Source organism: Camelus bactrianus, chromosome 14, assembly GCF_048773025.1.
Source record: "Camelus bactrianus isolate YW-2024 breed Bactrian camel chromosome 14, ASM4877302v1, whole genome shotgun sequence".
Taxonomy (NCBI): Eukaryota; Metazoa; Chordata; class Mammalia; order Artiodactyla; family Camelidae; genus Camelus; species Camelus bactrianus.
In genome coordinates, this window is record NC_133552.1 from 68,272,778 (window position 1) to 68,296,704 (window position 23,927).

Consider the following 23,927-nt stretch of genomic DNA (forward strand, 5'->3'; position numbering starts at 1 on the left):
AGGCCATTTGGGGTGCTATCACAAAATGCCACAGACTAGGTGGCTTATAAACCACAGAAATCTATTTCTCCCAGTCTTGGAGGCTGGAAGTCTGAGGTCGGGGAGCTGGCATGGTTGGGTGGGGCCTGTTTCCCAGGTCACAGACCTCTCACTGCGTCCTTCCACGGCGGAAGGGCACTGATCCCATTTGTGAGGGCTCCGCCCTCATGGCCTAATTACCCCAAAGGCCTTATTCCAAATGCCATCACTTGGGGCATAGGATCCCAATGTGTGAATTTGCAGACACGAACGTTGAGACCATGGCATAGGAGACGCTTATTTGATTGGCCAAGGCATTGTGGTCTTGGGCCACCCTGACGTCTAGGGTGACTGTCCCACTCCCTTCACGGACCCCACTCACCAGCCACTCAAACCCATCTAGGCATGTCTGAATTCAGAGCCACGCTTGAGTCCGGGACCCCTCACACGCTCTGGGGTTTCAGAGCCAGAGAGCGTTTTTAACAAGTTGCCAGGGCTTTACAGTGTTGGAAAGGGTCTTCTCTGAATCTGGGAGATGGGAACTACCTCTCAAGGGTGGGGGTCTGTCCACAGTCAATCTGGCAAGGCTCCCTTCTGTTGACTGAGATAAGCACGCAGCCTAAAAGTTCAGAGTTACGTTTTATCTGGCAGGAGGACTCTAGCCCGGCTGGCAGCCTCTCAGATGGCTCTGAGGGACTGCTCCCAAGAGGTAGGGGAGGAGCTAGGACATCTAGGAGCTTTACAACAAAGACCAGGGAGTTGGAACAATAAAATATTGCTTGTTATCTAAAGAAAACCAGGCATCACAAATTAAAGAATTTAGTGCTTTTCTATGTACGGGAGGGAGCAAACATTTGGGCTCACTGAATTCATTCCTTTGACCAGCACCCAGCTATCTAGGGCCAGAATCCTGTCCTTTCTTATTCTGAGTCCGCTCAGGGTGCACCACTGTGAGTGGCTGCAGGCCCGTCCTCACTGGGGGGTGGCGGTGGCCGCTGATGACTTGGTTTCAGCATTCTTTGCTTACTGCTATGGTTGCAGTATTTTCACTCACACTTCCCTGGCCTCGATGGGGTGAGGTGCCTGATTGCCCCTAAGTTTCCAAAACAGTGACACCACAAGTCTAATACACTGTAGTGACATTTGTCCCTGTTCTCAAACATGCATCCAAACATTCATACGCTCACTCGGCTCAGACCCTCTGAGTAAGTGTACCGGACGCCTTGTGCTGGGCAGAGATTAATTCACTAGTTTTGGTCTCCAAAAGACACCCAGCGTCTCACCATACAAAAACGAATCTTGCCCACGGGGCGTCTCAGCCACACAGACCAGCACTCTCCCCAGTTGCATTGTGTCTGTGACCCTTTTTAAATCATATAAAAGTTATCCCTGACTCTTAACAGTTCTTAAATGATTTTACTATAATGTTAATGAAACCTGCATCCACATCATTACATAAAATCTCTTTATTCTTTTAGCTTTCAGTATAGCTATGAAATCAAAGCAGATTCAGTGAAACAAAAACCTACAAAAGCCAGAAAAGCTGAAATTTACATTTATTTGAAGTATGATTTTGTTTAGATGAAATGAAATTGCTGTTGAAAATACTAACCTGGCTCTGACTCTGATCCCTGCACCTTAGTGCAGACCTACCATCGTGTGCCTTTGGTTGACCCACGTCTCCATCTCTTCTATTTGAACGGCTAGGCAACCTACCTTACAATGTCAAATCACTTAGCATTTTCTTGGAGGAAAACACCTTATCTGAATGTTAAATCCATTTACTCTCTCCTCATTAGCCTGCAACGATATAAATAATACTACCTGTGTCAGTCTGCTTGTAAATAAAATACAATGTCAGAAAATGAAATCTTACTGAGCACTAGCTTAAAAAGCAGGCATTCAAGTGGCCCAAAGCACAGTTACACCAGTTTTTTTAAAGTATCATAAAAATAAAAAATGCAAAAAATTTTTAGATTGTCCCAAGAAATTGAGGACCCCTGGAAAAACATTTACAAATCTCAATTTCAGAAACAGGTAACAGTTGTTGAAATTACTCACTAATATCTGATTTTTAGTGCTTTTTCTCTTACTCCAAAATCTAAAAGACATCTAGACCTTTTGTCATTTTCTTCTTGCATAATTTTCTTTATTTTAAATCATAGTTATGTTGTAAATCCAGTATTTTGAGATCTTGTTAATAAGGAAAGAAAAGAACATGTTATATTTACATAGGGCCACAAATAGTGCAAACTACTTTGATTTAACATTATCTGATTGAGTCATCAAGATAATCATAAGTCAGTATGTTTGAGGGTTTTCTCAAGTCAAAGAGTTAACAATTGACAAAATCATAAGAGCCCACATTTATAGAATGCTCCCTACATTTTTAAGGCACTTAAAGGCAGCTCACACGTGGCATCCATGTAACCCCCACCCCCGTCCTTCTGAGGTTGACGATGACTGTGAACCCACTTCACAGGTGAGGAGGCTGATGGGCTTGGTCAAGGTCACACATCCATTAGGTGGCAAATTCAGGATTTCCATCCAGGCACCCTGACTGGAGAGACGTGGTTTGTCCACATCCCACCCAGACTCAAACCAGAATCAGAGCCCTCGTGGGTCTGCCAGTCCCTGTTAGAGACGGAAGCTCAGTGTCATTACCGGCACTTGTCCCCATCAAGCCCCGTGGAAATGCCTCCCGGCCTTTTCCACCCCTCTTGCCAGCTGGGGCCCATCTCATCTTTCAAAATTCAGAGCAAAGTTACCACCTCTTTGAAGTCTCTCCAGACCTTCCTCTACAGAGCCCCCTTCTCCAGGTAAATGATACAAAAAAAAAAAAAAAAAGGAAAAAAAGCTTAAAAAGACTCCTTCTTGTTGACCCACTCATGTCAAGACACTTGCATGGCTGGCACGTCCACCAGTTCGTTTAGAAGCAGGACACTTGTCACTTCCATGGCGCTGCCGCATAGAGCCCCGCGGTCCGGGTCCTGTCTTACTTCCCAGCGGGAGTGCTGCCCTCTGGTTCTGAAAGATAATGATTTTGTGTGCAAACACGATTATATAGAACATGCCAGAAGAAAAACTAGGTAAGGGACCAGCTGTCTGGAGGGATAACGTGGGGCAGAGATACATCTTTGGCAGCAATGGAAAACCAGACTGAAGACACCTGTATGGCTCCTTTCACCCTTCAAACAAACCAGGATAAATGAGGTCCAGGGAGAAGCCGGCTAACTCCAGGCCACACTGCCAGGGGCACCCCGACCCCACAGTCATATCTCCTCTTTCTGAAAAGGAATGGTTCCCTTTCAATACCCAAACCAAATTTTTCATGCTTAGCATGCACAGGGTCCTGGGTTCAATCCCCAGTACCTCCTCTAAAAAGAAAGAAAACCTAACTACCTGCCCCCTGCCAGTAATAAAATAATTAAATAATTGAAATATTTTAATAAAACAAATAAATAAATGATCATATTCAATTTATTGGGAAATAGCAAATGATGGCAAGGGACGTTGTAACGGTTTCTGTTACCACCAATGGGACGTGAAATACAAAGAATGACCAAACACTGATTTTGATGTTTTCTCTGCTGCTGGATAATATCGCAAATACTTCCTCTGCCTCGTAGGTTACTTGACCACCACTTAGGAAACATGCAGAGTTGCATGTGTTTGCTGTTCTCAAATATTAAAGCTCTTACAGTGTCTTTGAAAAATGTGACTTGTGTGCCTCATAACCTGGTAAATTTAATAAATCTAAATGAAGCAGATCAAGCGTCATTAGTCAGGGCACACGGTCCCTGTCTTCTGATCTTTTCCACGTTGTCTCACAGATCATAGTTCTCAAACGCCCTCTGACCTTCACTGTGTCAAAAGGGGTGGCCGAGCATATGTCCTTACACAGAACTTCAGCCTTCACTTAGGACAACCTGTGAAGATTCATTGTGTTTTTTATTCTTTTAACAAAGACCAATACTGTTGATATTTCAGCATCTCATTTATGCCACTCTGGCAACTATTTTTATATACCTCTTAGATTTTACTCAGTGCCTGTTAATCTCCATAATACAAGATACAGTCATGGGATCTCTCAGTGAGAAGGTTTATTCTGAGCATTGGTTGATTATCGCAAACACCAGTCAAATCTTTGCTTATCACAGAAGCATAGAAAGCTCTTGGTGGTTGATTCAAAGAGGGTGGGCTTCTGTCTCCACTACATTATTCAAGACATCGATATCCTCATTAAGAAAATGCCTTCTAATGGTTTGTGTGTCTAAGTTTCACCTTTTATAATGTGCTGGGGAATTCAGATATTTTTAGTCAATGCAGAGAAGCTTTGAAAGGCTAGAGAGCTTTTTTTTGTTTCCCCAGGGAAGCAATGACTCAGGGGATTTGGGACATTTTATGTCAAAATCCCTCCCCACAAGCCTAATTCAGATCAGCAGCCGCTGAAAGTCACTCTCAGCAGATGGGCTGCTTCTGTGGTGTGACTCACTCTCCAAATCGTCCCTGTTATGAAGGTCTTAGCAGAGGGTCACACTTAGTATATATTTTTGACCATTATGAAAAGCTGCTGAAAAGAGTTTAGGATGGAGAAGAAATACAGAATGGATAGATTCTGTGCCTGATGCGAGGACAGAGGGTCTGTTCCCACCAGCAGCAGCATAAATACAGCACAAGCCATCAGGTCGTGGAAAAGCACCTCCAGCTGCTGGGTGGAGACTGGGATTCTGTTTTCACGCTTTACTCTGTTTTGTTAGGAACTGGCCTCCATCTTTATATGTATATATATTTGCACTCTACTTGCTTTCTTTTAGATTAATTATTTGTTATTTCATATTAATTTGTTAATTATACCTCCTCGCACTATTCTTTTTGTACTTTTGCTGGAGAATAAGGCGTGGCTCCTTGATTTATTTCATCTTAATAAATTACATTATTCTGGTCATTTCCCTAATACCGCTGGCACCTTCGACCCTCTAAGCTCCACATCCCCCTCCTGGCTCTTGTAGTTGCTGTTGGCATGCCATTCTACATACGATGTAAAGTCTGTAAGACACTGCAAGCATATCATTTATATTTACCCATGGACTGAATTCCCGTGTCCTTAATTCTCTCTTAAATTTCCATTTTTCACCTGGGATCATTTTCTTCACCTTAAAAAAAAAAAAAAAAAAAAGGCAAGACTTGTGATAGCAAATTTCCTCCTTCTCATTTGTCCAAAAAATTGTTTTCATCTTTCTTTCATTTTTGCAAGATGTCTTGATTGAGTATAGAATCCTAGGTTGAACTACTGTCTTTCAGTGCTTTAACCTGCAATTTGTGGCTTTCTGGCTTCCAGTGTTTCTGTTTAGAAGTCAGCATTCACTCTCATGATTGCTCCTTTGAGGGTAATTGGTTTTTTTTCCCTCTAGATTTGTAAAACTTTTTTCTTTGTCTTTGACCTTGGGCATTTTTAACACAGTGTCTTATCGGTTACAAATTGTCCTTATTGTTGCTGGCAGTGTGTGGATTTATCTTGTGTGCAGTTTACTGAACTTCTTAAATTTGTCCACCCCGGGTTCTGGAAACTTATTGCTTTGAATGTTGCTTTGCCACTTTGTTACATTTCTGCTCCTTTTATGTGTATGTCTATTCTGCTGTTTCTTTTATTTATTCATCTTTTTCTCTATTCTCTTAAGCATTTAATTATAGGTAATTTTAAAGTATGTTTCTGCTAACTCTAAACCTGGACCATCCGTGAGTCTGTTTTTGCTTTTGGCTTTGGGTAAATATCCTTGTCTGTTCACATGTATAGTAACTTCTGATTGCACAGTAGGCATCGTGGGTGAGCAGACTACAGACACCACAGATGATGCCTTCTCCCTAAGAGGATTCCACCAGCCTGCGTCAGGAAGCAAAGGCAAGAGGTGATCGCCTTAATCCAATCAAGTATTGAGCTGTGATGGAAAACCAGCCTACCTCTGGTTGTCCCCTAATCCTCCGGCCGCGCCCTCCCGTGAGCGGACTGAGACCCTGACAGTGTGCGCTCATCAGCACTGAAACATTATTGTAGCTCCAGCTGTGCGTTTCAGAGCCCCTGGCCCAGCTGTCCTGCTGTGTGCCCCACTCAGTTTCAAAATCTGCAAGTCTTGAAGATGAGGCTTGTCGGATACTTAAGGCTACCACCTCTCCTGTCATATTTTTTGCTTCTGAAGCACGTCTAGGAGATATCACTCTGCTTTTTATAAGCTTTTGGCTCAGGGCCCCACTCACTCATACAGTTGAAGATCTCAACAAATGTCTCTTGGGGAAAATGACCGTGCATCTGGGGGGCTCAAGTTTTCAAATGGTGCATCTAGTCTCATTCAACTGCAAAATATCGTATGGATTTTCTTTCTTTTAAAAAGGGTTCTCGAGACCTACAGAAGGACTCCACATGTCCCCAGAAGACCAAAAAAGTAGCTGGTAATTATCCAGTTATCCATTTGCTGGGAAAGATTCTCCCCATCCAGAATGTTAGTTTTTCTAATTCACAGTTTACCAGAGTTTTCCAGTGTTTCAAAAATATGATTTTTGTAATTTATCCCCTTTTTTGCACTTTTACAATGGGAGCAGTAACCTGCCGTGACCTAAACATCCAATGTAGAGGGTCCTTCTTTTGTTTCTAAATAGATCGATGTGAAGTTGTGTTACTTCAGAAAGATGAGATCTCTATGAAATGTTGGGAAAATAAACAACTGAGAGGGATACACTTCCATCCATTAAATATCCTCCCATAAGAGTAAATCCAAGGACAGTGTTTTTCAGAGGTTGCTGTTATACGCTGACTGTGTGCCAGGGAACATACATACAAATATTCAATATTCAATCTGATTTACAGGGTAAATCAAACTGATGCTAAATGTAATCAACACAGCATCCACTAGTGGAGAAGATAGAGGAACTAGAATACATGAGTGAAAGAAACACATATTTCACTCAAATCCCAATTAGAAAAAGAAGGAAAGAGGGAGACGGTGTAGGGACCCTGGTCTTTCAGATCCTCGACATCAATTCTTTACGTAAATAATAAGCCTTGTGGGACAAGAGTTAGGAAGACAGACTCTGCATTCAGACTGCCTGGTTCCACCATTTTCCATGTGACTTTGGGCAAATTACTTAACCTTTTTGTGCCTTAATGTCCTCACCTGCAAAAGGCTTGCAGTGCTTTCCAGAGTGCTTGGGAGGACTGCATGAGTTCACATTTGCAAGGTGCTTAGGAAGGCACCTGACACATATTTAGCACTGAAGTGTTCATTCCATAACTAATTTTATGCACGCCCTCCCCCCTACTTTCTTGGCTCACTTCCCTGACAGTAGAGGCTTTCCAGCTTCCACAAGAGTCTTCCCAGCAGGAAAATGCCTGGTTTCCAGGTCATTCTGGTGCAACTCTGGAAACTAGAGAAAAACACCCTTTTCAAGGGGTGTAGTGTTTGCGCAGCTCACTTTTGATCAGTGCCTGGAGCTTGCTTCAGGGATTGGGCAATCACAGTCTTGCTTTCCTTTTTTTAATGTGGTTATCAATAGATTCAAGTTGGGGAGACCCCCTTTTGCTAATAACCAGTTCCAGAAATCTAGTTTTGCACTACAGACATGCATTTGACCTCCTGGCTTCTGTGTTTTAACATCATGTCTCAACATCCTGCCCATCTCTTTGGTGCTAGGCTTTAAGAATCTTATTCTGTCAGCTGTAGGCTCGGGTACCCAGGGAAGGTGTTGGTTCAGACCTGTCCTGGAACGCTGATGGTTCTTGTTGTTTTCAGATAACTGTTCTCACCTAAGCCAACCAGTGGTGCCTTTGTTTCATTCTCCTTTGTCTTGATGGAGAGGCTGGAGGTGACGCTGGGACAAAGTAGCAGGTGCTTTGAAAGCTGGCTGAGCTGTCTCATTTCCTCTGAATCCTCCCCAGTATGCCCATTCTGATGTCCAGAATCTCTTTTTTTTCAACCAGCATACTCACTATAGAATTGACAGAAAAATCGGTCTCTGCCATGCACAGCGGTTCCAGATTACTGGTTGCAGGCAGTAGAGGGAACCCACAGCATGTAGCCTGCTTGTCTGGAAGGATCCCAGCCGCCCCCAGTGGGCAAGCTCTGCCTCTCCAGGGACCTCAAGGAAGCCGATGAAGCAGCCGATACAGTTGCACGTTGTAATGCCCTGCTACCACGGCCCCTGAAGTTCCCATCTCTGCGGACCCCGTGGGTTAATGCATGGTGGTCAGAATGGAGTCACATGACCTCAAAAGATGTCGGCTAGTAACTGTGCATAGGCAGAGGAGTGGATCCTGGAATGGGGTGAGGCTTCAGAAATCCACGCACCATCTATTACAGACGGAATTACAGTTGCGATACATTAAATGACCAAGTGGGTGATGCTGTAAGAGTGTATACAATGAGAGGGCAAACAGACACTGCATTCCTTCTAGTATCCCTGGGTGTACATCAGATGCTAACCAGGGCCCCCTGCTAACTGTTTCACAAGTTCCATTTATTGTCTTAATTCTGCCGCCAGCCGCCGAGCCCTGGGCGCGCCGCTCCCGGGGCAGCAGAGCCGGGAGGCTTCCGAGCGGGGCCGGGGTGTGTGTGCCCCCGGCCGGCGCCCCGGGTCCAGGTGCCCCTGTGGCTCTCCTCACGCGTCCGCAGTGTTTGGTGCTACCGCTTCCCCCCTCTCCTCCCGCAGGTGATCCACCAGCTGCGGCTCTCGGAGAACGAGAGCGCGGCGCTGCAGGAGCTGCTGGACTGGCGGCGGCGGCTCTGCGAGGAGCGGGAGGACTGGCCGCAGATCCTGCGCCGCTCGGAGCCCAGGGCGCCGCCCCCGCCTCCCTGCAAGAAGCCCACGCTTCTGAAGAAGCCCGAGGGGGCCTCCTGCAGCCGGCTGCCCTCCCAGTTCTGGGACACCACCCTGTGAGGCGGCGCGGTGCTCCGGGCTCGCGGGCGGGGCCGCGTCGGGAGCATCCGCGCGCTCAGGCCGCACGTCTCCACGCAAAGCGCAGGACAGCCCGCTAAGTGCACGAGACCCCCTGGGCGTGTGCGCGCGCGCGTGCATGCTTGTGTGTGCGTGTGCGCTTTCCCACCCGGGATACGCTCAGATTTTCAGGCCCCGCGGATCCGGGCCGTGCGACCCCCAGGGAGCGAGAGCAAGGCCGGGCCAAGGGTGGCCGCGGAGGGAGAGGACGCCAGGGCAGGAGGGGCCCACGCACACTGCGCAGCCGTGTCTGCGCGGTCCGACCGCGCGCGACTGTGCTTCGGTCACCGTGAGACACACTTACAGGACATAGGTTCTCTTTCTTTGTAGGTGTTTGTGTTTTATTGCAATTCTGATCCTGATCGTTATTTACATGTTTGTTACTGTGTTTTATATCTTTATCCAATTGGTGGTGCTCCCTTTCTTCAAAATACAGATTTTAAAACATCATTTCTAGAACTTTTTTTCCCCACATACCTTTTATTTTATTTTATTTTTTAATGTAAAGTACCTGAAAATGCTGAGACAGTATCGTTTTTGCTTCGCCTTGTGGAGCCGTGCAAACCCCTGGCTGCAATCCCACGTCTTCTGTTTCATTCACTGGTCAGCAGGTGGTGCCTTCCCGTGCCCTGTATTTCTGGGCGTGTGGGTTGGGAGCTCTTTACTTAAATCTCATCTCCTGACTTGGGCAGAGGTTACAGGAAGTGAGGCACTCACTTCAACTCACTCACAGGGCTTCAGATTCATAGCTGGGGCGTGAAGGGATCGTGTCCACTCAAAGGTCTGCCTAGTGCAGAGCAGCACGCTGAGAGCCTCTGGCTGCAGTGGCTGGGCTGCTCCACAAGACCTGGTCCCTGCAGAGCTCCCCTGCATGGCTCGCCGCCCCAAACCCTCTGCCTCCTTGGATGCACAGGTCTTGCTTATCCATGGCTTCTGTCCACTGCTAGGAAGTTCTGAGTACTGGCATCAGACCATCACGTCTTGCTCTTTGGAACTTTGTATTCATACCCACCTTTGAAAAGTTACTGTGGCAATAAAAGGGTACAACTCTGTTCTTCTGTGCTGGTGTTTATGTGCTGGTCGTGTTGTTTTGCACAAATTTTTCCGTCTCCTGATTGGATAAGTAAGGGCAAGGAGGACGTCTCATTTCCACGGCCTCCCTTCCTACGTTCTTCTCACAGCATCTTGCCAGCTTCAGGCATTATGGTTTATTTTAAAACAAATTTTTTTTTGAATTTTATTTTTTATGGAAATGTAGTTGGTATACGATGTTAGTTTCAGGTGTACAGCGAAGCGATTCACTTATATGTATGCACACACATATATATGTGTATTTTTTTCAGATTCTTTTCCATTACAGCTTATCACCAGAATATAGTTCCTTGTAGGTCCTTGTTGTTTATCTATTTTATACGTAGTAGTGTGTTTCTGTTCATCCAGATGCCTAATGTACCCCTCTCCCCCTCTCCCCTTTGGTAACTATAGTCTGTAAAACGAAGATATTCGTGGTTATTCACGTGTAACTCCTAGGCAGGCATATGTCAGTTTAGGAATAATAACAGGCCAGTAAATCAGGAGAGGACTTCTACTGCAAAGACAGTTCATTAGACTCACAAACCCCACACTGCACCGGGGGCAGGGCGGGGGGATGCCACGTGGAGAGGCCCCCGGGTGCGGCTGGAGGCAGTGGAAGCGGGGGTGGGGGTGGGGCGGCAAGCTTGTTTTGTGGTTTCCTGGGGAGGAACGCGAGGCTGGGTGTGCGTGTGTGGCAGTGACGGGTCTGTGTCATTCCAGCTGGCTCTCGGGTACAGAGGCTGCCTTGGTTGTCTGGTGGCTGGCCCGGGGCAGGGGGACGGTGGCCTGGAGAGGGAGAGGCAGATAAAGGGAGTGGCTGTGGTGTGGCCCTAGAATGGTTGGGGTTTTCTCCCTCTAGAACCAGGCTGGCCTGGGGAGGGGCAGTCGCCCCAGGATCAGCAAGGCCCAGATGTCAAAGCATCAGAATGCAGGACATTAAGAGACCGTGAAGACATGGTCAAGTGGTAACATGGCTGAGGTCACCCGACCATCTCAGGGAGGTGTCCGCCCCTCTCCAGCTTGACAACAATCCAGCCCCACTCCCCGCCTTTCTTCCCTCTGCCCTTGACGTCCGGCTGCCTAACCCCAGCCACGGAGCAACAGTGATGCCAGCCTCCTGCGAGCCACCTCTTCCTTGGCCAGGCCTTCACACTGGAGGCACTTCACGACCTTTGTTAAATTAAAAGCGTGAGCTGGATTTCTCTGCGCACACACACACACAGTGTGTTTATTTACACCAGAGTGAAAAGTGAACAGTTCAAGCACGAGACTTGTGCGGACTTGTTCGAACGTGCGCCGAGCACCTGCTGCGACCGTTCCGGTTGCTCTGCACGTGCGGCTCCGGCAGTCCGGGGCTCGGGCAGCGGCCACCCGGACCTGCCCGTCACCCACTCCAGGCAGCGTGAGCATCATGTGTAAGTAAATATTTACTCTGTCTAGTGGTGCCTGTGTCTCATCCAGGGTCCTTCATCTTCTAGAGCTAAAGGCCGACCCCGGGAAGACTTTCGGAAACACAGCTTCCAAACTCAGAAGTCCCGCCTTTTGTGCTTTGTGGTCTGCACTCCGCAGCACAGGGGTTTCAGTCTGTGGCCCTCACTCCCTTACAGCCGGCTGATCAGGCCTGTTCCGCTTGCAGGACAGGAAAGTCAGCTGAGACTCAGAGCATTCACAGCCATGATGGTATTAACAGCATTACCAGTCGTCATAATATGGGATAAAGTCCAAATCTGTGTGGGTATTAAAGGTCCCCTCGGAATGATTCTTTAAGTTCCTCAACAATTACAACATTGTCAAAATAATAAACAAAGGTACTATTCTGGATAATAAAGCACTGAATGCTTTTCCACATAAGCAAGATTTCCACAATTATGTATGTTTGCAGTGTATTTAATGATGGTGTTTTAATTGCTATCAGACCATAAGGTATGAATTATGATGGATTGTTGGGCCTGAGACCTTATGTTTAGCAACATAGTTGGTATGAATTATTATCCTCTGTTCAAAAACTGCCCAATCTTACTGTTTTTAAAAATAATACTTTATGAGAGGTCACTAAAAACTGCTATCAAAATGTTTAGGGTGGGTTAAAATGATTTAAAAGGTATTTTCTACAGTGGAAAAATATGTCCTCGGTATTCTCAAATAGTGGTAAATAATTTAGTAGAATTCTGCTACCCAATGAAAGCAACAAAAAGTTAAAATCTTAGCTTTGGAAATGAACGCCGCATGTGAACGTTACACAACTGGGACAAGGAATACATTGTGAATTCCATAGTCTAGAAGCGTGGACACATTTCTGGGAAAATTCTCTTCCTACCCACTTGCAGCCAGACATCCACCTGAGCTTCTGCCACAGCAAAGGACAGGAGGCTGTTACACAAGGGCACTCCACAGTGGAAACGTTTCACCCACTGGCTATTGCTCTGCACTGCTAACTTTTTCCACCTTTTAAATGTATATCTTTAGTTAGAAGTTAAAAATTTTTATTTTTAATTCTCATTGGGAAATTTTCAACAAAAAAATTTTCAAAGCTGCGAAAATAAAAACAAAAACCCAACGGTGTTCCAAGGAAAAGTTTGGTGTAATTTCATCACATTTTTCAAATTGTTTTTAGCTGCACATAAAAATCCATGCAATGGAGATGAGAGCAATTATATTTTATTGTGCAATGGTAAATTCTCTACAATGTTCATGGTTTCCCAGAACAGTAACACTGCTTTCAGAAAACTAAAAATACATTCTTCACCCCCATTCTATTTCCTTTACATCTTATTCATAAGCAATGACTTTATCAAACAGATTCTACAGTGTTCTACCCGTGTGAGTTACAAAGTTACCCACATAGCAAGGGGTTGTAGCATGCTGAGTTAGAGCCTGGAAGAATCACCTTTGTAGTTTTTCTCTTTACCTAAGTACTGCAGACCCCTGGGATGTTCCCATTATTGTGGTTTCAGTAAGTTTCTCTAAAATCCAGGATGCTTTGTAAAACTTTAAAAATGACTTTTTCAAAGGGTAAGTCTTATTAGCTGCCTATAATACATCTCCAGCACCTGTTCTGATTTCTCAGATCACTTTTCAGATTTTTAAAAAATCTATTTATACCTCAAATACCACTTTTTTTGTGATTTGACAGCACAATATAATCTGGATTTTATGTAGCGGACAAGGTCATTACAATGGCAGAAGAAAATCTCGGTGTCATCTCATAAGAAAATATTAAAGGTGAATAAATCTATGCAGTTATTTCAATTGTTGTTTTATAATAGGAATGCATCAAGTGTGTCTTCTCCTTCCTTTGAATTCGTCATCGACAGACGTCCTGGCGTATCTGCTGGCCTGCCTCCCCCACAGCCCGGGGAGCACGTGTGGCTTCAAAGGAAGTCTCCAGAGCTCGCCCAGGGGACGATTCCCTGATGCCACCACTCAGTCTCCAAAGTCTACAGAAAATGAAAGAGAATGAAAGTATTGATACATTCCAAGGGGGGGGGGATCAAAGCTCTGAAAAAAAATGGAATAAAACTAAATTCAATTTGAGGTTTTGATCTTTTAAGATTTCAGCAAACAAAGAGGATGGAGGTCCATGATCTAAAACAATTGGTTGAAAAGTGGATAAAGTCTGTCACCTTCTGAAGGGTGATTTTCTTATTGAACCCACTTTGGGGGCTCTGTTAAACTGAAATCCATCAAACGAGGTCTTGAATGATAACAAGCAGAGCCAGTCTGCCTGGCAGAGTCCCCATTGTGGTTTACCAACGTTATTGTTGAATAAAATCATCTTTTTTGTTGTTACCAAAGAAGTACAGTTGATTTACCATGTTATGTCAGATTCTGGTATACAGCACAGTGATTCAGGTATATATATATATATACACATTCTTTTCCATTCTAGGTTATCACCAACTATGTGTATAGTTCCCTGTGCTACACGGTAAGACCTTGTTGTTTATCTATTTTGTATAGTTTGTATCTGCTAATCCCAAACTCCTAATTTATCCTCTCCTTCAAAATAATCAATGCTACAAAAGTAGCATTTTCCATATTTTTATATAAATAGGTTGCACAGTACATGCGCATCGTAGGGGAAAGAAAGTTCTGCATTTGGAGAGCTGTTGTCATTCCCAGACTCTTGGTGTTGCTCAGTCCTTGGCACACTGAGAGCAGCAGCCTCCCCTGGCGGGTGAATAAATGAAACAATGCATCAATGAATGAATGAAAGCCAGTGCAGGTGTTTCCAAGGTTACCAGACTGTAGCATTTGTCATGTCCTTCTGATCCCATGCCAAATCCTTAAAAATAATATAAAATATTACTTAATATTTAAATCAGCATGCAGGACTTCTGGTAGACCAGAAAATGTGAGAAATGCCAGAAACGTAAAGCAGAGTGACAACAGAATTACGAAAGGAAGCCACAGCCTCATGTGGACACAGGGGAGCCCCACGCCCACAGTGGGAGCTGGTGCCACAGTTCTTCATGGACACACACAGGGATCAGGGCCAACTGCAAGGGGCTTAATGAACGGGACACTCCAGCAAGAGAAGCCAAACACATCAACCCATGACACCTCTCTTTTCCATCATCAGCCACGCAGAATTGTTGGAATTAGGACACATAAGGGCTCGTTCAGAGAAGGAGACAGTGCCCGGGTATCAGAGATCCTGGGCCACAGGGACTAGTCAAGAAGGAACATTGCCTGGTCATTCATTCAGCCCTCCCGGCAACCCTCCCCCCCCCCCAGGAAAATGATCTCAAATGGACGTCACACCTGCACATTTCAGCCCTTCCCTAAGAGGGCAGCACAAACAAATTCAGCAGAACACCTAACTGCTTCAGCACAATCAAGGGCCACGAAGTAGCGGAGAAACGAATGACCGTGACTTCAGCAAGGTGAGGAAATGGTGCCCAGAGCACAGTCTCCGGGGCGAGCGGCGCTCTGTTGAAATAAGTAAGTTGTAAGTAATTTAGGGGACAGCTTTCCAGCTTGGCAGGTAAAGTGTGACTCAACAACTCTGATTCTGGAGGCATCTTTGTAACTTTGTCAAATTCAGCAAAAATTCAGATTCTGGAAGCCTTTTAATATCCTTGTGAAAAATCTGGGAGACACTAGCCAGAGTCGGCGTTCCTTCCCCGGAACCCTCCCCAGCACGGTCACTGGTACTGGACGTATCTGCGGACACCAGGCTCTCAGAGAAGAATCTGCAATGACTTACCTGACCTATTAGACTTGAAGGCAGCAGAGATGCCGCTGGCACTAAAGAATGAGACACCGGTAGTCTGCGTATCCGCTGGTGAAGGACACACTTAACGCCCAGAGCTGTGGCAAATAAAGTGCCCACTGAAGGCAGGGCTGTGGCTTCGGGGGCAACCGGCTGCCGTCACGGACAAGCATGGTGGAGTGAGGGACACGGTGGCTGTGGGCTGTGCCCAGTGGTTTTCACCTGCATTCGGGACCGTGCCTATGGCGCAGCCAGACACAGGGAAATTAGCAGTAAGGCAGGTGAAAAAAACGCAGCCTCTGTCTGGAGTTCGTTTTCACGTGGTGTGACGGGTCCCCTCTCGTGAAGCTGGGCGGCAGCAGGGAGCCGCCGCTTCCACACTGACAGCTCCGCACCCAGCAGCCGTTCTGGTTCACTTTCAGTACGGATGTCGATGAGGTGCCTGAGCTAGTCAACCCTTTTTTTATAAAACAGGTTTTGTGTTGGATGATTTTGCCCAGCTCTCAGCTAACGGAAGCGTTCTGAGCACGTTTAACGCAGGCTAAGCTAAGCTGTGATGCTCAGGAGATTAGGTGTTTTAAAAGCATTTTCACACTATTTTCAACCTAACAATAGGTTGGTTTCTTGGGACGTAACCCCATCTTTGGACGTCAAGGAAGATCTGTATAGGAGATTGGTGGAAATGAGCTCAAAGAGATAGCACTGGGGATAAGAAATCTTTAAGCATCTTTTTACATAAATTTGGCCCATCCAAGTGTTTTACATATTAAAAAGTAAATTTAATCCAAATAATAAAAAAATCTTAAAATTAAATACAGATACAAATGAACCAAGAAGCATATCAATATAATAATCTCATCACATTTATTAAAGAGTTAAATTAGGTAACTTTTGAACAAGTATCTTAACTATATCTTTACTAGAACAGAGTCCAAAGACAAAAAGAACTTCAAAGACACCTTGAACTTGACTTAGTAACTCTGCTGATAACTTGGTATCACGAAGGTAATGCTAACCTGCTTAGTTTTACGGTAGGTCCGGCAAATAAGTTAACATGTTACAGTTGCTGGCAAAGGTGGGAAAAGAAGGGTGCATGTAGACTTGGAATGAAGACATGTGAGGAAGAACTCTGCGCTTTCAGATTTGATTTCGTTTTCAGAATAAAACATTGAAAAAAAAAAATCCCAGCTCTATCCACTGGAAGCACTTAGAAGGAACAAACCCTATGAGCAGTGAGCGCCCTGAGCACACACAGGCTTCTGAAGGGCAAATGTCACCTCTGGGACAGAGGAACCCGGAGGCGAGCCCGGGCCCTGCTGTGGCAGCAGAACCCAGGGAGGTCCTGGTGCCAACACAGCACAGGAGGGGGTTTGGAGTGCTTCCGGTGACCAAGTTTGGGTTCTTTTATTAAAATTACAAGAGAAACACTACAAGAAATGACACAGACAGTTTACACTTCAGACAAATAGAGGAAACATTTAAAACCTCAAAAAGGAAAACTCACGTGGCTAACTCACAGAGAGGCAGGGCTGACGGCGTCAGCGAGCCCCTCCAGTGCGCGGCGCAGTGAGAGCGGCGCGTGAGGTGCCGGGGTGTCTCCAGACACCTACGAAATCACAGTAAATGCAAACAGATTGCATTCGTTTATGAAAAGATGGTGAAATTAAAAATTAAAAAAGAAGAATGAAATTAGAGGAGGAAAGGGGAAAAGAAGAAAAGAAATCCAGTTAGCTGAAGTAGAATTTGCTGTCAGAATACATCGCCTTCCCCATGCACTAGCTGTTTGAGCATAAAATATTCTTTCCTGTCGTGATCCCCAATATGCTTAACAATAAAAGCGGGGGGCTACATCCATGCACCACGCGCCGTCAAGGTGAGCGTGAGCTGGAGCGGCCCGTGGGAGCGTGGCCTGTCACCTGAGCAGACGTGGGCTGTCATCATCTCACCCAGAGCTGCTGCTTTGCACTTACCTGCTCTGCCACTCAACCATCTGTAGCTCTTTGAGTAGCAACAGAATACTTAAGGTTTGCTTTTCCTCAGTGATCGCAGGCAACCCTGAGGCAAAGGAAGAAAAAGAACAAATATATCCTATTTGCTAGTCTATTTTACCCCTGAAAAGAGAAAATTAAGAGGCCAGTCACTATGATGTGCCACGTGTTGGAGTCTGATATCCACTCATTCAAACGAGTACTAGTCGTGTGTGTGTGTGTGTGTGTGTGTGTGTGTGTGTGTGTGTTGGGGGCTGAGAGGTGAGTGGATGTACAATAAATTGCTAAACGATAATTCTAAAATGTTACAAAACTCATCATAGGATAATTGACATTTTTGAAAAAACAAGATAGAACAGCCAAAATACGAATTTGTCCCAGCCAGAAAATATAAAAGCGATGGTAGTGCCCAGAGGAAGAGGAAGCTTGTCTCTAGTCAGAAGAATGCAACTTACTCAAGGTACCAGTTTTAAGAACATATACATAAGTTAAAAAAACAAAACAGAAAAGTGGCTTCAAGGATTAACTGTGCTGGAAACATGAGCCCATTGTCTTCCAGGTTTGCTCTGACACTTATTCCCAAGACGAGGTGTTCTTTCTGAATGATGAAAATAAAAATGACGTGAAATTGGAAATAAAGCCCCCCTCCCCCAATGATTTGACGGTGTCAGACCTCGCCTCGGGCAAGCCCAAGGAAAACGACAGGGAAACACACGGAATTCAGAGCGCCAGCATTTATCAGGGTCAAAGCAGTGTCTTTTAAGACTGCAAGTAAGCACAGAACATCCCACCCGACCACAGGGGGAGTGAGGGGGGCACACGGAGGCCCGAAGTGCACGCTTCTTCCCCGGGGGGGCCCAGAAGAAATCTTTGAAATCTAAAGTTGCGGAAAGAAATGTGAAGTGGGAATTTAAAGACTTCGTGTGTGAGTCTCCATAAAACCTGGGCAGATTCTGAAATCAAAGCAACTGAGAAGGCTCCGGCGGCCGCCCCGCAGCACGTGCTAAACACACGGACGGTGGGGAGGCCTGAAACCGACCGGGCAGGCAGCCGAAGTTTTTTCTGTTGTTCAAGTTAAAGGATTATGTGTTTGGTGTGTGGTAATCTTTCCCCCGATTGTTCTGAGGGAAAAACAGCAACAACGAAGTGAACGGCTTCTTAAGGAATAATTTCAGAGACAAGACCTTCGGGCTTTGATACCGTCAGTCGGTATTTTTGAGAACTCACTAAGGGACGAGTCCACAGTGGTCCCAGGGTTTACAAAGACCAGAGAAACCCGGAGCTCCAGGTCTTGGATGGGTCACAGTCTGGACCGCTGCATGAAGGAGTGGCAGCAGCAGCAAGGCTCAAGGCACCCAGACCAGCCATTATGAGAACACATGGCTCGGAGGTGATAACAGGTTAATCCTAAAACTGGGAGGAGAGCCAGATGCTGCCCAAAACTTGGAAGGAGCAGAAGCAAAATAAGCCTGATGCACCAGTTTAACTGTCAGACGTCTGGGAAAATTCTTCAATTCTGTACACTAGGTGCCGAAGGTACCAACATGCCTTTGAACAGACAGCTGAAGAAATGTGTTAAGACTCACATGTGTCAGGAAGCACCCCAGTGTCGGAGGTCAGGAACACCTCAAAAGCAAACGAACGAACTAACGCACAGAGAAAAGGATCAGATCGGTGTTTACAGAGGCGGGCGGTGGGGGGAGGCTGTCAGCAGGGACAGACTCCCAGGTATTAGATGAACATGCATAACGTGGCCAATATGATGAACGGCGCTGTGTGTCACACATGGAAGAGAGCGAGTCCTAAGACGTCTCGTCACAAGGGAAAAATCACTGCTTTTCCTTCTCCTTCATTCTGAATCTGTGTGAGGTGAAGAGGATTTACTCACCCTGCTGGGAGAGGCCCTCTCCCGACGGCTCTAGGTCACGTCACGTTGTGCACCTTAGACGTACACAGGCTGCAGGTCGGTTACGTTGCAACAGAACTGGGAGGAGGAAACAACAGAAACAAGCAATGAAGGGGGGAATTACTTTATGCCTCAGATTTTTGTTTTAAATGGCTTTTTCGTCCCTGTCTTTTCACTCGCCCAGGGCATTAGGTGTGTTTCTGTGCCTCCCGCTGGCTTTTGTCTGAGAGGTTTAGGGGGGTCTGGGGCCACTCCCCTTTTGAGTTAATCTCAACATCAGTGGCAAAAAAAAAAAAAAAAGCTACTCTTTTCCTGATCAGAAGGAAATCTGAGGCCAGCCTAGCGTGGAACAGGCGTTGCCACCAGTGAGTCAGGGCAGAGCGGCCCAGGCTCACCCTCGTGGGTGGCTCGGATCATCACATGCGGACTCGCGCTCCCTCCTGTCCCTCTGTAGACATCATTTTCAGTCATCTGAGGGTCACTGCCGGGCAGTTCCCGTGAGCTCAGTTCCTGCTCGTCACCCACGAAGATGTTTGCCCACGAGCCGTGGTAAAAAGCACAAAGGACAGAAAGCCCTCAAAAGGAGAAAATAAAACCCCACTGAGCCAGCCCGCATAGTTTCCATGTCCCAGTCCCCGCAGCCCGACATTCCGTTCTTGTCGATGAGGGAGCAATATAACATACAGTGCTGTCACCATGGCTATTAATAACTTGGGTGGCGTCCAGAAGCACACGGGCACAGGGCGGCAGTCTGCCCTTAGTCGTCCCATCCGTGTTTAGCTGCTCCCTCTCCGAGGCCAGGCTTCTGTGTCTCCCGCCTGCCACGTGCGGGGCTTCTAATTCTCCAGTCACACAAAAGCCCTGATTAATGGTGATAGGGGCTGATTTTTTTTTTTTTAAAAGAGACTTAGAAAGCCACAAAGGACTCTGAGTTCCAAAACACTCCATTAGCACTTTCCAGTCCTGTTTTAGAAAACCAAGGGGGAAAATGTAAAACGGAGTGGGTTGGAAAGGTTTTCCATCAAAGTAGAGTTGTAATTTTAAGTAGGAGTTTGGCATTTCCACCCCCTAATGGTAAGCGTGGTTAGGAGAGGCTTGGCTTCACTGTTTACAGCAAACCTTGATTAAATACAAACAGGCAAATGAAACCAAAAAAAAGGGAAAAAAAGAAAGAAAGAAAAGAAAAAGAAGACCCTCCCAGAATGTCCTGTGGTCCTAACCCAGGAGAATTATCTTAAAGGGAAAAAAAAGAAAAGGTCTGTCAACTTGGCCATCTGTCTCTGCCCTCTTCCTCCCCATTTTCTTCAGCCTTTTGTCCATTTGTATGATTTGTCTGCTCTGGTCAGTCTTTTGAGTTTCGCCTTTTCAGAAAGCAGACACCACGCCAGCTTATTTTATGTTCAGCATCCATCACTGGGGGCTTTATTAAATGCTAAGGACCTATAATTGCACTGCAGTTCTTCGGGTTTTTTTTTTTTTCTCCTGAAGAAAGGAAGGCTGAACATCATGTGTCTGCATTTTCCTCTGAGCCTTGGGTACCAGAAGGCTCAGGGCATTAAAAACAGGACAGCCTGGAAGCAGGGACAGGTGATTATACACCCTCGGGGGCTTCTCTCCGGCAACTCTTTCCCCCTGCTCCCTTCTGTTCTTGCTTCTATAAAAGGAGCAAGCACAGAGCAAACATCATATAAACCGACATCAGAAAAGCAAAAAGAATTCATCTGTCAGGAAGAAAGAGAAAATCTGACTACCGAGCAGTTGTAGCACAGTGACTAAGGGGGAGGATGCTGGTGGGAAACAGGACCTGTTCTCTTTCAAAGGGTCCGACTCTGAGCTGAGGGAAAACGGGCAGAATCTTTGAGATGCGGAAGCATCACTGGGAGATTACGTAACACCATCTGAGAGTGAGCCAGGTGGCATGTGGGGGCCGAGCCTGCAGATAGGAAAGCTGGCCGGGGAGACGCACTCAGTGTCTCTGCATGACTTGGAGAGGAGTCAGTGGGGAAGTTGACTCTCATGGAAGAAATTCTCATATTGTGGAAATCGTTCCACGAGTGTGAGCTCAGCTAGGCTGCAGTTTCTCCTCCTCTATGTCCTCTTTCTCCGTCTTTCTCCCACTCCTCCTGTGGTTGAATAACGTTCCGTGGTTGTCATCCTGCATGAAGTCAAGTGGAGATGACCTTCTCAAGTTCCGTTATTGGAAAGCTGACTTGGCGTTAAAGGAGATTATCTCCTCCACTCTTTATTTTTTAACCCAACAGAGATACATGACTCTTTTATTTTTTATTGTCTAATGTTCTAATGGTTCTAATGTTTGGGGGGTTTTTTTGTTTTTGTTTTTTTACAATGGATGCTGTGTTTCCCTCCTGGAAAGGAAGCCCTGGGAGGCAGGATCAGGATCTCCTGAGCTTTCCCTCCACCTCGTCCTCTCTTCTTCATTCATCTTTTCTGTTCCTTAGAAATACCTCTAGAGTCACCCTTTCTAAGAGGCTCTCCAACACCTCGCCCTCCTCACCCACTTCTGGGCCATGGGAGGTGCCACCCAGACATGCACCGTCATTGTGGCCTACAGGTAGATTGCTATCTAGTAACTGGTTTTGTAGGGATGTTGGAGAGCGGGGTATTGTGGGGATGGAGACTGAGATGAGAATGGAGGGGAACTTTATGACTGCATTCATACAGGACTTCCGTGTCTGTCCAAGATGGAGGGGCAAGGTCTGGATTTACCGAAAACCAAACAAAAAAATAAACACAATATATGAAACAATGGCTTTCGAGACACAAGATGGCAGGCAATGAAGAACGGTTGTCCCCGCGAGATGTGGGGCTGTCCCTGAGAGGTGGGACAAATGGGATGAGAGCTGAAGTAGCCTTCACTCACTGCCTTGAGAGAGTCCCCAAGACACAGGTCAGGAACACAGAGCCTGGATCCAGATGGACACTCTGAATGGAGGAGGAGCCAGGGACCCAGTGATCATGGTTCACAGGACGGAGTGACGGGCGGGGTCCGCAAAGAGAGAGAACTCTGGGGAGCCAGAGGGCCCATCTCAGTGATTCAGCTGATCAGTGATAAGCACATGCATGTGAGAAACCACGCAAGGTTGGGAAGAATCACCCAAAGGATCGGGCCAACAGAACGTAGCACTCGCAAAGGGCCAGCTTCTCCCATGGGCTCGACTAGAAACCTCCTGGTTCACAGGGCACCGACCAGGCTGCGAAGGAGGATCCTGCCCGAGTGGGCAGGAATAACGAGGCTAACCTGAAGACCGTGACAACCCTGCCTGACATCACAGGAGGAAAGAGCAAACGGGTTCCCAGATAGCTGAATAGCCCTGAACTAGACTGGAGAAGATCTGTGTGAACACAGAATACCCAGCACCCAATGAGATAAAATCCACCACCTCTGGCATCCAGTGAAAACTCACCAGGCAGGGAAATACAGCCCCTGAAGGCGAGAACCAGCTGACTGACGCCGGCTCAGAAATGGCACAGCTGTGAGAATCAGCAGACAGGGGCGCCGGTAGCTACTGCGCCTGTGTTACACGTGTCCAAAAGGTCAAGCACATACATGCGAAATATAAAAAGGAACCATGTCTAAACTTGAGAGATGAAAACTACAAAACGTGGCATGAAAAATACGCTGGGTAGGATAAATGACAGAGTAGACATTTAAAAGAGGTCTAGTGAATGCTAACACCCAGAACAATCCAAAATAAAATAAAGAGAATTTTAAATATATGTATGCAGTATCTCTGTGCTGTCAGAAAACTTCAAGCAGTCTAAAATATGTGCCATTCAACTCCCTGAAGGAGTGAAGGGGAAAGAAGGGAAAAAAAAACCCTGAAGATATAATGGCTGAAAATTCTTCAAATGCTATGAAAACAAGAAACCTACAGACACAGCAAACAGCGCAGCCACAGTATGAGAAACATGGCAGAAGCGAGACCAGGTCACACCAGGCACGAGCTGTACAAAAAAGGCGACTTAAAAAAAGTGCAGTGGCGACCAGAGGGAAAAAAGACAGATTTTACCCCGAGGAGAACGAAGAGAAGAATGATTTAGATTTCTTATTAGAGACAATGCAAGTGACAGAATGGCCAGGCGAAGTCTTTAAAATACAGGAAAAAAAAAAAAAGTCAGTCTAGGATTCAGTAACCAGCAAAATATCTTTCAAAAATGAAGCTAAATTAAAGCTTTTTTCAGTCATACAGAAGCTGAAGAACTTGTCGCTAGCAGGTCCCTGCTACGAGGAATGTTGAAGGACCGTGAGAGCAGAACGACACGCAGATCTGCAGAAGAAGGGAAGAGCATCAGAAGGAATAATTACAGGGATAAATATAGAAGACATTTTAAATTATTTTTTAAATCTCTTTAAAAGAAGACTGAATACTTAAACAAAAAATATTAACAATGTATTGTGGGGTTTGTATCATTTACGCAGCTAAGACAACAGCTGCACAAAGGTGAGAGGAGAAACGGGTCTGTACTGTCGTGAAGATTCTGGTCTGTGCGAAGTGCCGTGACACCACGGATGTTTCACTGTGATGTGTTAAACGTGTACTGTATGCCCTGAAGAAACCACGAAAATGACATGTTAGATATAAATGGTGTATCTGACAAGCCAACATAACAGAAGAAATGAAACTAAATGAAATGAAAAAAAAAGACTCAACCTAAAAGAAGGTAAAAAAAAATGAAAAATGGTAAAAAAAAATCAAAGCAAAAAACCAGATGGGACGAA

The 23,927-nt window shown here is 45.8% G+C and overlaps 1 protein-coding gene across 1 annotated transcript in view; it reads left to right on the forward strand.

Moving 5' to 3' along the window:
• MYO16 (myosin XVI) overlaps positions 1-10,057 on the forward strand; it is a 437,386-nt gene extending 427,329 nt beyond the window's left edge. The window contains exon 35 of the mRNA XM_074378522.1: positions 8,719-10,057. Within this exon, the coding sequence (XP_074234623.1) occupies positions 8,719-8,946 (228 nt within the window). The 3' untranslated portion in view covers positions 8,947-10,057. The remainder of the gene's footprint in view (positions 1-8,718) is intronic.
• The last annotated feature ends 13,870 nt before the right edge of the window (positions 10,058-23,927 follow it).